The sequence below is a fragment of the Fulmarus glacialis genome, unplaced genomic scaffold (assembly GCF_000690835.1).
Source record: "Fulmarus glacialis isolate BGI_N327 unplaced genomic scaffold, ASM69083v1 scaffold6554, whole genome shotgun sequence".
Taxonomy (NCBI): domain Eukaryota; kingdom Metazoa; phylum Chordata; class Aves; order Procellariiformes; family Procellariidae; genus Fulmarus; species Fulmarus glacialis.
In genome coordinates, this window is record NW_009208571.1 from 1 (window position 1) to 12,647 (window position 12,647).

The following is a 12,647-nucleotide window of genomic DNA, read 5'->3' on the forward strand; positions in this document are numbered from 1 at the left end:
TATATTGAAGAAACACAGATGTCATTAAGTATTACAGATGTATTGTAGATATGTGCTTGGTGAGGTTACTTGTGTCTCTTCCTATCCCAAGAAATTCCTATCACGAATGGTTGGGTTCAAATACACCTGAGTTGCAGGCTTCCAGTGTTAGGTGAAAGGAACCCCATCCTAGTGAAGCTCTGAGAAGGGAATTCATTTCACTTTAGTGCCCACACCTCCACAAATCCCTGGTGGGTTTGTATCTCCATGGATCTTTGTGTTAATTGGAGAGTCATAAATTAAGGCAGTGCTTCTAAATGTGGTTCTTGATCACTTTCATTCTTCTACCGTGTAAAGGTTAATATTTTATATTGGAACATAATGTTCAGATGTATGTGATACTTCATTTCAACCAACCTGTTTTTATAGGGGTACAGAAAGGTTTTAAATTTACAGGATATTTTATAGCAGATGACACTTTAATAGTAACATCTTGTAAAACTTTCTTTTTGCATTTTAGCTAGATCAGCACTGGATGCAGCTGCACGCTGTGAGTATTCATATGCATGTGTTACTGCTGTGACTTGCTTTCGCTAATAACAGAAAGACTGTTGAATTTTCATGTTTAAGAAAATCTTAATTACACTTTAAATGCAATCAGAAACTAATTTTCCTCTTTTCCTGATTTTCCTAAAGTTCTAGTAAAGCCTGGTTTTTGACAGCATTTCACTTGTAGTTTTGTCTTGTGGCTTTTGATGACAGTGCCAGAGAAGCAGCAGGATGAGAACAAGAAGTAGAATAATAAGATGCTGCAGGAACCTAGATTATTTTAAGCTGCTATGAAACTGCAGATGAGATACTGTTTGTGTTTGCTCTTTTCATTGAATTCCTTCAGAAAACTAACGGGTATTTCTCTGTTAGCCTACCTGTGGTGTTGTCTCTAAAATCCTGTTTTATTTCCTCTTGAAAGCTACAAAACCTCCAAGATACAAATGTGGGATCTCTAAAGCTTGTCCTGAAAAGCATTTTGCATTCAAAATGGCAAGTGGAGCAGCGAATGTAGTTGGACCTAAAATTTGTGTAGAAGATAATGTGTAAGTATTTTTACCTGTTGTTTCCAAGTATCTCTTTCAAATGCTGTCTTGGATCACTTTGCACACAAAATCAGTAGTTTAAATGATTGTTCATAGGTTTTGTTTTGCCAATGGTTTGACCACATGAAAAAATTATGTTGCATTATAACTTAATCTCTGATGAAGCACACTTGATATTCTGCAGTAAATGCAGAAATATATATTATTTTAATACATGCAAGATAGCTTACACTTTATTTCAGGTTTACAGACTTAAGGATTAGTTAGACTTTGCTAAGTCAGATGCAAACTTGCCTCAAGTAACTTGTTCTTGTGCCTCTAATAGTAATTCAGTGAAAGACTGTATTTTCAAGTAATTACTCCTGATACTTCTAACTGAATGTCATCAGCTAAAACTGTGCTATGGAATTGTCTTTTGCAAGTCATCTTTTAAACTATCTTATTTCCGTAGTACCGATGTCAGAACATATTTTCCACTTTTCTTTAGAGGATGACTTCAAAAGGGAAAATAGTATTTTAATGATCAGTAGTTATTTAATTGTGCTGATGGTAACTAAAGTTAATAAACTTGAAATAGTTGTGAAATGAGAAAAGGAACTACTTGAAACACGGTTTGGTTTTAAGTCCTGTATTTCTAATAACTGTATTTTAACACAGTATTATCAATAATACTGTGCCTAGAGTATTCAACTGAATATCTTTCAGTAATTCCCATAATGGGTATATTAATACTTATTTTTAGACTCTGTTTCTTTGCTCTTACGTTGTTCCTGCTCATCACCCAGAGAGTGCAGCTTCGTATAACATAATCTATCCACTCAATTTTGCATTTGACATGTCAGAAAAGACATGATGTTAGCATTGTCAGAAGATTTTTTTTTTTCCCTAGTATCAGTCACATTTACAAGCCTTTCCCTTCCATTTGCATTTAAACTACTCCAGTTTAGTTCTTTCTCAGTCCACGCTATGTTAGTACAGAGTGGTTCAGATAGCATGTACAGCAGTTAGTGCTAATGAATTCTAGAGCAAATGGCAACTTCACTGTGAACAACATAACCCCATGTAATATAGTAAATAGGATAATTAATCTATAAGAGAATAAAAAGCATTAGTTTGGATTTTCCATCGCTTTACTCTAAAGTTAACTCTGTAAGATTAGTCTTATATGATCTTAAAGAAGACTGTATTTTTAGCACTAACTCGAGCAATTAAGATGTAGCAAAGTTGAAATGGGAGCTTTTTTCCCTGACAACTAAACGCATACAGCTTCTTTGCTCTGCGTTGTTAGAGTAAAGACCAGCACCATTCAAATTTCAAGCTGTTCTTCTTTGAGGCTGATTTAGCTCAAGCTTGCTTGCTTGTGTAAGAGTGGGTTTGCAGCGGAGCATCGCGGTGTAGTTGGGGAGCACGTCAAAGTGAGCATGAGCTCACGTTGGCATGTACTAACTAAAAGCTGCTAGGTTCTGCTTTCCATTCTTATCATTGATTGGCTTTGTGACCTTGGACAGTCTTACCTAATCTCTCTGCGAGCTATTTTTATTGGTGTTACAAAACTTCCTACCTTCTCATTCTGGTTGCTAGGAAGCTTAATATATGTGAAGACATAGGGTGATTCACTGATTAAAAGTTGTGGGAGTGCCTTCAGGATTGTAGTTTAGGGTTCTTTTTTGTTTTGTTTTGTTTTTTTAATGTCTTGCTTACTGGTTAACTAAGAAGAGATCGTTGTTCTTGTCCAAAAAAAAAAAACCTCCTCTCCTGGATATTTCACTGAAGAAAGCGATGAAAAGAAAGTAGTTGCTGGCAAGAAATCCTCTATTCTTTAATACTAGTGCACACATTAGTGCACAGCTATTAGAGCCTTAAGTCCAGTTTCCCTTGGCAAAAATCTTCCTGAATTTCTTCTGAGGAGGACTTGTAATGTTTATTTAAATGTCCACCAGAAAATTTGATTAATTTTATATTATCACCTGCTTTGCTCATAAGAGGTTTGATTTCTCTTTCAAAACCTCCCATAACTTGTTGATTGTAAATTGTTGGAAGAATTCTAAAACTGATGAACAGCTGCCCTCCTGTGAGAAAACTGTCACATTACAGCCTGTAGTTTTGTGACTTAGTGCACAAGCTATCTCAAGTGTGTAAAGTAGTATCTCAGAGCTCTGAAAGCACTTATTTCCTCTTCAGTAGCTCTTTTTTAGTGATATTTTGTGAACTCACTCCTGCAAAATGCTTTTTTCTGATTACTTTGTATTCTTCATACTTCCAAGACAAGGAAGCAGGGACAAGTTTTCATAATTTGTCAATGATATTTACAACATAGGTTTTTTGCTGTGTATTAAACATACGAATGTCACTTGGTTTATGGGAGCACTAAAGGTGCCGATATAACTGGGAATGCATTTAATTTCTCAATTTTTCCTTCTAATTATGTAGATATTTTGGTGTGAAATAGGAATTCTGCTGTATAGAAGTTCAGTTATAGCCTTGTTCTCCTATACTGGAAGGACGTAATCCAAATTAGAAAAACATACTGTAGTCATCATCAAAATATTAAATACTGTAGTTTCTACTTCATGGGTGATATTGCTATACTTCTTTACCAGCAACTTCTCCATGCAGTTTTACTTCTTCTATTAAGAAGCCAGTTGCATGATTGTGCCGCAGTAACCTTATAGCAGAATGTTGCACTACATTCCTTTAATAACTAGTAATTCTTGTCTTCATATTTGCAGGATTTTTTTGTTGTCTGAAATCCATTATAACTTTTGTTATGTATGTGTGGATTTTCAGCATCTAGTCACCCCAGTATTGGATATTTTTTGACTGGTACTTGTTTACAGATAATTTTGTAGTTAAAATAAAAGGAAGTTGGTTTTTTTTTTTGGTAAATTAAATGTCCACTAAATTTTATATGAGCAAAGGAACATGTTCAGAACTTCACTGCCCTTTTTTCATTTATGTTTTCGGTCTTTATTTACCATATGTTTTTATTGTTTAGAATGAATGCTCAAGACATGACATGAAAATCATGTGATCAGAGAAGAAATGATCCTCCAGTGGCTAACATACTTCTGGAGTTCCCTACTAACCAGAGCTGCATTCTGCATTTCAGCCGAAAATTTCAAGTCTTCTGTTTCAGAAGTTATTGAATTAGAGTTTTAATTTTAATCAGAATTTTTAGCAGATGGTATAACTTAGAGGACTGACAGAAGAATATGGACTCCCTCATCTCTGATTACTAATTCTTTAAAACCTAAGTCACTGTGCCAAGAGTTACCATTAACTGGTACTCTTTCATGGCCTCTCTAACTAGCTAATACTGAGTCCGTTCCTGATAGTTGTCTATTAAATTTGACATTCCTCTAAATTTTGTCTTCTGTCTTTATCCTGGGTGCAAAAGATAGCATCAGAGAGGAAGATTTTTGTCATACTTCTGTGATAGACCATTTCTTGTTTCTAGCCTATCACTAATAAGTTAGCATGAGAAAGCTGATGTTGCAGTTGTGTGTGTAAGGATGCGGTCCTTCCGAAACGTTGCTTAGAATGGATGTTCAGACATGAGGTGAAAACCTTATTATTGCAGAAGAAATGTGAAAAAAGTTTTGAACGTAACAGGATTGTACACATCTGCAACCCCTTCCTAGAGCAAGCTAGGGAGGTTAAAGAAATCCTGATCAGGATGGAATTAAAGCATCTGTTAATGTGTTTGTAATTAATGAGATATGTGCACCTCTCTGCTTAGGCTGAGGTGCTTTCTTGAATCTCAGCTGAAGACTTCTTTGTTATCTTAATTTATGTAATTGTTTTAACCCTTACTCCTATTTCTCCTTATGTATGTTAACTCTTTTACTCCTAGCTTCAAAATGTTGATGCTGGGATATTTGGGGCTTGGAGGCAGAACAGAGATCTTTATACAGTGCCAGTGAAAGGGGATGAGGAGGTCTGGAAGCTTCCTTTAACTGGAGTGGTACACCCACCATGGCCCAAGGCAGCACAGCATCCTAGCTAACAGTCTTTGACGTTCCCATTAGCTCTTTACAGCTCTGAAGGGCTTCCATTTCACAATGCATCTCTTCTTTCCAGCTCCTTTGCCACTCTGAGTTTGGCCAAGTAATTGCCGTGACCGTTTTGTTGGGATGTGTAACTGTACTCCAAGATTATATTCAACTTTTGTTTAAAGTCTCATGAATGTATTAACTATTTTTCTTGGATTTAGGTTTCCTATTATAGGTACAAGTAGCTAACTGCTTTGACTTCCTTGTTTCTTAGTGTGATGCTGCAATATTAATTTTAAATGCCTCTGTTCAGCTAGCTTTTGAACTCATTAACACATTTTTGTTCAGCATGTGCTTACAAAAAAGCTTAAAATGGTGGTTACATGACTGTGCTAAGCTCCTCAAATTATTATTTGTTTCAGGCCCTTTAACTGCAAGGAATTTTCTTAAATACATTAATACTTTATTTTTTGTGACACCTTTAATATACATACATACTTTGAAACCAAATGATTAAGTGATCAAATGAAATGGATACAACTGGGCATATTTGATCTGTTGTTCTCAATTCAGTGGTGCTGTAAGAGCACACAGATTAGTTCAAGGAGATCTGGCTTCATTTAAGTACTCATGAACCATGTGGTCTTTCAGCTATGTATCTCTTACAATTTGATTGATCTATTTAAAAACCAGAAATATTTCACATCAGAATATTGTCCTATTAAAAATAAAATTGTTTATTTTGTTTCAGTTTAATGAGTGGAGTTAAGAATAATGTTGGCAGAGGAATAAATGTGGCCTTGGTCAATGGTAAGTGACATTTTAAGTGAGCAGATTTTTCATTTTCAAATTGTTTCTGAAATTTAAGGTGAAATATTAAGCGATGGGGAAACGCACGCAGGAGGAGAAAAGGAAGTATTTAGCATGTTTATACTGAGATAGTGTCAGATCTTGGCTCTTAAATCTTTTTGTTAGAAAGTAGAAAAACGCAGTGCATTTTTGTTTCTAAAAACGTGTAGTAAAAATAGGAATGTGGAGTGCTGTGGTGCTATCTTGGTGGTACATCAGATAGATTCCTAATGCACATATAAAATGGAAAAAGACATGAGATGCATACTGCTACTTTTGACTTCGTGTGTTGCCACCACTAATAAAACTTTGTACACTAAATTATTCCGTTGCTCTCTCTTCAGTGAAACTTATTTAACAATTCTGTTACTACATGGAAAGGCCAGCTCATTATTTCCTAGCTTGAAATCAGTATATTTGATTAGTCCTTATCTATAGATCTTGTCCCTAAATACATCATGTTATGTAATAGCATTCAGGATTCTTAACTTTCATTAAAACAAAACAAATTTACCTGTGTGTCACCTTGAAAGCTGAACTGAACATCAGTACTGGTAGATTTGTCCTTAATGTGTAGTAAGCAATTCCTTGTAGCACTGAGATAGCACTTTGTCATTTCACTACAATATAAATTCATGTTACTTTTGGATTGTACTCGGGCTTACGTCATCTAAAGCATGACTTGAACAATACTTGCTTAATCCATTTTGGCCTCCTAAATTGTCTCAATCTGTTCAAAACCGAAATATCTACCTTTGTATTATATAGCTGCCAGTCTCTCTCCTGTCTTCCAAACTTTAAATGAATGTATGTGTTAAAGAGAAAACTCTGCCTTCCATCAAATACTGCCTTTGTAGACAGCATAGTAAGGAAAAAAAAAAAGCTAATGAGATGACTCTATTGTCCACTTCTATTTGTTCTGGATGTTTAAATTTACTAAGAATTTCCAGCCTATAGCAAAACATGCAGTGTAATTTTAATCTTACTTTCCATGTGGCACTAAAGGCAACCTATAGCTGTACTATCTATTTTTGAAAAAACAACTTTAAAAAAAAAAAAAGGCAAATATATGAAATTAATTCTCTTTATTGGTTTTAGAGGCCATGGGCTTTTTGTTTTATTTTATATTGCACTTGAAGCAAAATCAGAAGTTTGCATCTTCTCTCTTTTTTTCCTCTTACCTTTTCCAGCACCTTTTCACAAACTACTATGCTGTATAAGGAGCAATCTTCATACAAGATAAGAGTTACCATAGTAATTGATTTATATGGTGTCTTCTGCAGCACTTTCTCTGAAAGAGTCACTAAGAGGAGTTGGACATGTTGTCTGTAAAATAATTTTGCTATATTTGATGACATCAAATATTTCTTTTTCTCCAGGTAAAACAGGAGAACCAATAGACACTAAATTCTTTGACATGTGGGGAGGAGGTAGGTGCAGTTACCTTAACTGGTTAGACAGAAACAACTTAAATGCCTCTTTCCCCCGCCGCCCCCTGCCTTCTCCAGGCTCCGTTTGCTGTGGTCATTTAAGGTGATAGCTAAAGGAGTGCTTCATCTCTACCTTTTGGAATTGTGAGGAGTATGCAACTTTAAAGAAACACAAATAGTTGAGGTGGAGGGAGTGGTATGGTTAATCAAACACACTTGTTCTCAGAGCTTGTTCCCGCTAGTGGTTATGTCTTTACACAATATGGATGAAACTCTTTCTATAAAATGAAAGAGTTCTCTCTGATGCATTTTATCTTTCTCCCACTTAGCATCTTTTTATAAATTTATAAGTACATTTACAAATATTCTTAAAACTCATGTCTTTGCAGGAAGGCATTGCAGGTGTTTAAATACGGAATGGTTGCTTGTTATTAAATAGTTTTGTGTTCTCTCTCTTTTCAGATGTGGCACCATTTATTGAATTTCTGAAGTCCATCCAGGATGGAACGATAGTGTTAATGGGAACATATGATGATGGTGCAACCAAGTATGTCATTGATTTATATAGTAAATATTGCTTAAACTTTTAAATGCTGTTTGATACTGGAAAAAAATGCATTCTTTATTACACAATCACTTTTGATAAAGTTTTGTTCTTCCAAGACGACGGATTTGAAACTATGCTTGCAGTTTATTAGTTTTATAATACTGCTGTGATTTGGGGACAACAAGGATCAAATTAAAACTAACCAGGTGTAATGGGTTATGTATGTATTTACATAGAGGACTGTTAGGTGTATACTTTTGTGATCCCAACAACAGGGAAACAATAAATTCAATATTAAATTAGACCCTCTAGCAGAAATACCACAAGTGTTTGAAAATCTGAAAAGGCTAGAGATTAATAGTTGATTAATTAGAAATTGCTATATTGGTACACATAGTTGGGTTTTTGGCTCTTCTGAGAAAAGATGTTAATGCAACAAGAAGACAATGTAGGGCATATGGTCAGTCCAACAAACTGCTTACTCATAGCTATGAATAATATATATGTATGTCAGGCATTGTACTTTTTTTTAAACCATGCTCTTATCCTCCCTGGTTCCTGAAGACCCTGTAGGTTTCTAGCTGCTCTCCTAGAATTTGTCCCCACCTACCTTTTCTTTTTCTTTTTCTTTTTTTTTTTTTTTTTTTAAATGTATGCTGTCAAGGACATGTCTTTTTTGGAGATGTACTGGTTTTCCTATTGCTGATAACTCATTCTTATGCTGGTAAATTCGGGTATGTCCAGACACAGAAACATGACTGTAAGAACATACTTTCGTGGAAATTGATCTGTTCCATCCAGCACTTTTCTCAGATCAACTCCGAGACAGTTCGGTGACTACAGGGGTGCAGAGACCATTCCCAATAGGCCTTGCCTGTATCCTTCCTTTTGAAGTCTGAGAGGTTACTAGTGTGTTCCTCGTACTCTTTGCCCTCAGTGTTTGGATTGTTCCATCCTAAAGCTGTTCAATTTATTAATGTAGGCATAGCCCAAGAGGTTTTAGTTCTCTTTAAGCATTATCTTCCAACCAACTTTGGTCAGCTTTAATAGATACTAAAAATTACTGTAGAATTTGTATTGTAATCTACTCCTCACTTAAGTCATCCTGTCCGAAGGATTGCTTTTCATAGTGAAAATTAAGAGGGTTTTTTTCCCTTTTCCTCTGTTGTTTTCATAATATTTAACTTTTTGCTAATGTGTTCTGTACATTTTTTTCCTTTTGGTTCAATTTGTTATCCACAACTTGTCTCTATTTTTGATATAGGAGCAGCTTTCCTATGACAAAGTCCTGACTTTGCAGTGTGCAGTATTTGCAGTAAATAGTTGTGTGTCTGTACGTTCACTGCTTTTAGGAGAAGAAAGCAATTCATGTTTCTTTATGCCAAGGCTGGGTCTTCTGTCTGTTGTTCTATTCACTTGTTTTGTTACTTTTCTTTTTGTTCTTTTTCCTTTCTTCTTTGATGTTTTAGATAAGTACAGTGAGTTTGTTTCAATAAACATGTCACAGGTGACGTTTTTTGAAGCGTGTATGTAGATACAATATCGGCTAAACAAGAAGGTGAATTTGATGCATTTATGCTGACGGCCAGGAACTACTGCTTATTTGTGATATTACATAATTAGCCAAAACCTTATCACTGGTAGTTGATGGTAATCATAAATGCCAGTGCTTGAAAACAATTAAAATTGTGAAGAACCAACATGTTTAAAAGATAAAATATTTTTATTTTGATTTTTATTTTAAATATAAGCTATCTTAATGCTCTAGAAACTTGGGAGTGTGGGTTGTGCAAATAACCTCCAAAGAACTTAATCATTTTCATAATTTTAGCTAGAGTGAGTCATACAACTATATCAGTAAGTAGTATTAATCAGAAGTTGTGTGTGTTGTTTAGTAATCAGGCAAATATAGTAACTGAAAGGAAGAAATAGAGAGCTGTTATTCGGAGGTTTTGGAATGATAGCTTATCATCCTACAGAATCGTTTTCCCTTCCATACTAAAATTATCCTACTTGGACCTACAGGTACTGAACTGTGCTGTGGGGCAGAATTCTGAATTTTGAATTAATTGACCCAAGCAGACAAGAACTTCTTTTGTGTATTTAGCTCATTCTTTTAATCTAAAATAGCTTTTACTTTATCTAGACTTCAGCTTGAACCTGCAAACAATGTTTACTTTAAATGTTGACTTTTTTAGTTGCTTGGAGAATTGCTAACACGACTTGAGACGTATGTATAAATTCTCACAGGAGAGGGTTCTTGGCTTTTGTTGGTGTACTGATAGGTTTGTATGCTGGTTCCTTGAGATTATAATATTAAAGAGCAGAGCTCATTAGATCAGGTGATTTCAGAACTAGCCTTATCTGATTTTGGAAGATAGATCTTGCCCAATATTGACTGACTTAAACTATATTTAATGAGATTAATGCTGAATGGTCTATTGAACAATGAAAGCTCTAAGGGCATGTATTTCATTCACATACTGAACTTCTCTGTTTTGCTCAAGGCTTAATGAGGAAGCACGGAAACTGATCGCTGACTTAGGAAGCACATCTATTACTAACCTTGGCTTTAGAGACAACTGGGTCTTCTGTGGTGGAAAAGGAATTAAGACTAAAAGTCCATTTGAACAGGTCTGTGATTCTGTAACTTACTGGAATTTAACAGCTTACATTAATAAAAGCATAGCATGTTTTATAAATACCATGCATTTGTTCGTGATGGGTATGTATTGCAGTAGTGGCACACAGTGTTATTTTCAAATTTATTCCTTGACTAGCCTCCTCCTTGTAAACATACAAAAAAGATTCTTTGGTGATTCACAAATAAGAAAAAAAATCTTATATGGGGTAGATTTTAGTATCCCAATAACTAGATTATTTATCTTTTTAATGAATGCAGTCAAATTGAAGAATTAAAAACTTACTGCCTAAGGCTTGTATTTTAGATGCACTGACAGTGGTAAACCTCTGACAGATAAGTGGTAGTTAAGGTGTTGGTGTTCCTAGCTATTCACTTCCCTCTTCTGGCAAAAATTATTGCTGCCATAGCAAAATTTCTGAAATAGGATATGTTCCCATACTTTAGCTGTTAAAATTTAACATGTGTCATTGTTGCCTTTAATTACCAGTAAAGGTAGTTTTGTACTAGGAGAGTAAGGAAGGTGTGTTCTCTTTTGCCAGCTTTGCGAGGGAGTGGGAACTAGTGCAGGAGCAGTGGCAAACTCTTGGAGGCAGTAATGTTTTACCTGACTGCAGATGGTTGCTTGGTGGAAAAATAAATGCCTAATTAAAAAAAAAAAAAAACAACCCTGAACATTCAACATTAAATAATGTTCTTAAAATTCTGACTATTCATTTTCAGTGCCTTGTACATTTAGTATCCTTATTTATTTTTTCCTAGTGGTTCATGTTTTAATGCAGTTGGTCTTTTTCTTCCTTGTCTCTCTTCCTAAATAAACATCCATAATAAATTTTAAAAATGTTTTCGCAGTGTGGCTTAACTGTTTTAAGCATACACTTGTCTGAGCAAGTTACATTAAGTGGTGAATACTGAGAGATTGTTATGTTTGATACAAAGCACAAGAGGTTAATAGGGATGTCTTGTCTTTGTCCATGGTGTGAAAATAAGTAAACAAAATGTGAGTTAAAGCAGCAGGATAAATGATTTTACTTTAATGGTAGATTGATGTTTTCTATTTATAGCATATAAAGAACAACAAGGACACAAACAAGTATGAAGGCTGGCCAGAAGTTGTCGAGATGGAAGGCTGTATCCCTCAGAAGCAAGACTAAATGAAAATGAAAGGAAAGGAGAAAATATGAAAGAAAATGCACTTTCTGCTATTATTAGGGAGAGGGCTATGAAGGAGACTGTACTGTAAATAATATTTTTAAAGCATGCAACCATCTTGTCGGTGTGTGCATGAGCACTGACATTTTGAATATTGGGATTATTTATTGCTAACACACATAGAAATCCTTTTTGTAAATATGTCCAAAATAAAAGAAACATCAAATCATTTCTATGCAGATTTCTTAAAAGCACAGTATTTAGTTTGCCTGTGGTAAATAATATCTTGTAGATCAACTGGATAATAAATGGCATATGTGGATAATAAACAGATCCTGACAAATGTTGTACTGTCCTCTTAACAGCGTAACATTGCTGTGAGTATGTAACCTTTGTGGAATATGTAGATTTTAGTGATAAGTTAATAAAGAGCTTTAATTTTTTTTTATCCTCTGCCTTTTTAATGGCAGCATCACTTTTTATTAAAGCTATTTGGTTATTCTAATACCAAGTGCTCCAGAAATTTATTTTGTAGTCCCTCATCAAAACTGAATAATCAGCAAAGGAAGAATATGTGATAGTGTAATACAGATATGCCATGAGAAGCACAATATAAATTATTTTTATTAGGGGAAGAACAAAAGTAAATATATAAAGAGTGTGCATGATATTGAAAAGCAGCTTGGAAGGATTTGTACTTAACATGAAAATAGTGTTTACTTTGTAGAAGAGATTTCGCATATTAAGCAGCAGTACTGTGCTTAACTTTTTCAGTTTTTATTGCAATTTTTGTGCTGCTGCTTAACCGTGGATTCTACCTATGGCTGTTCAGCTGTAGTGGTTAGTCACATAGTAAATGTGCATAATGGAATAGCTTCCTCTTTTAGTTCTAACATCAGGAATAGATTTCCCTTCACAAAGAACCTCTTAAAAAGCAGTCTGCCTTCTAGTGAGAGTTGTTTC

The 12,647-nt window shown here is 34.9% G+C and overlaps 1 protein-coding gene across 1 annotated transcript; it reads left to right on the forward strand.

Annotated features, from left to right (window-relative positions):
- Positions 1–499: 499 nt before the first annotated feature.
- FAM3C (family with sequence similarity 3, member C) lies at positions 500–12,189 on the forward strand (the record flags this gene model as incomplete). The annotated part of the gene is made up of 7 exons (XM_009576525.1): positions 500–529; positions 950–1,073; positions 5,817–5,875; positions 7,294–7,344; positions 7,807–7,891; positions 10,399–10,525; positions 11,597–12,189. Coding segments are annotated over 7 exons (566 nt in total), but the record flags the coding sequence as incomplete, so codon positions are not given.
- Between the last annotated feature and the right edge of the window lie 458 nt (positions 12,190–12,647).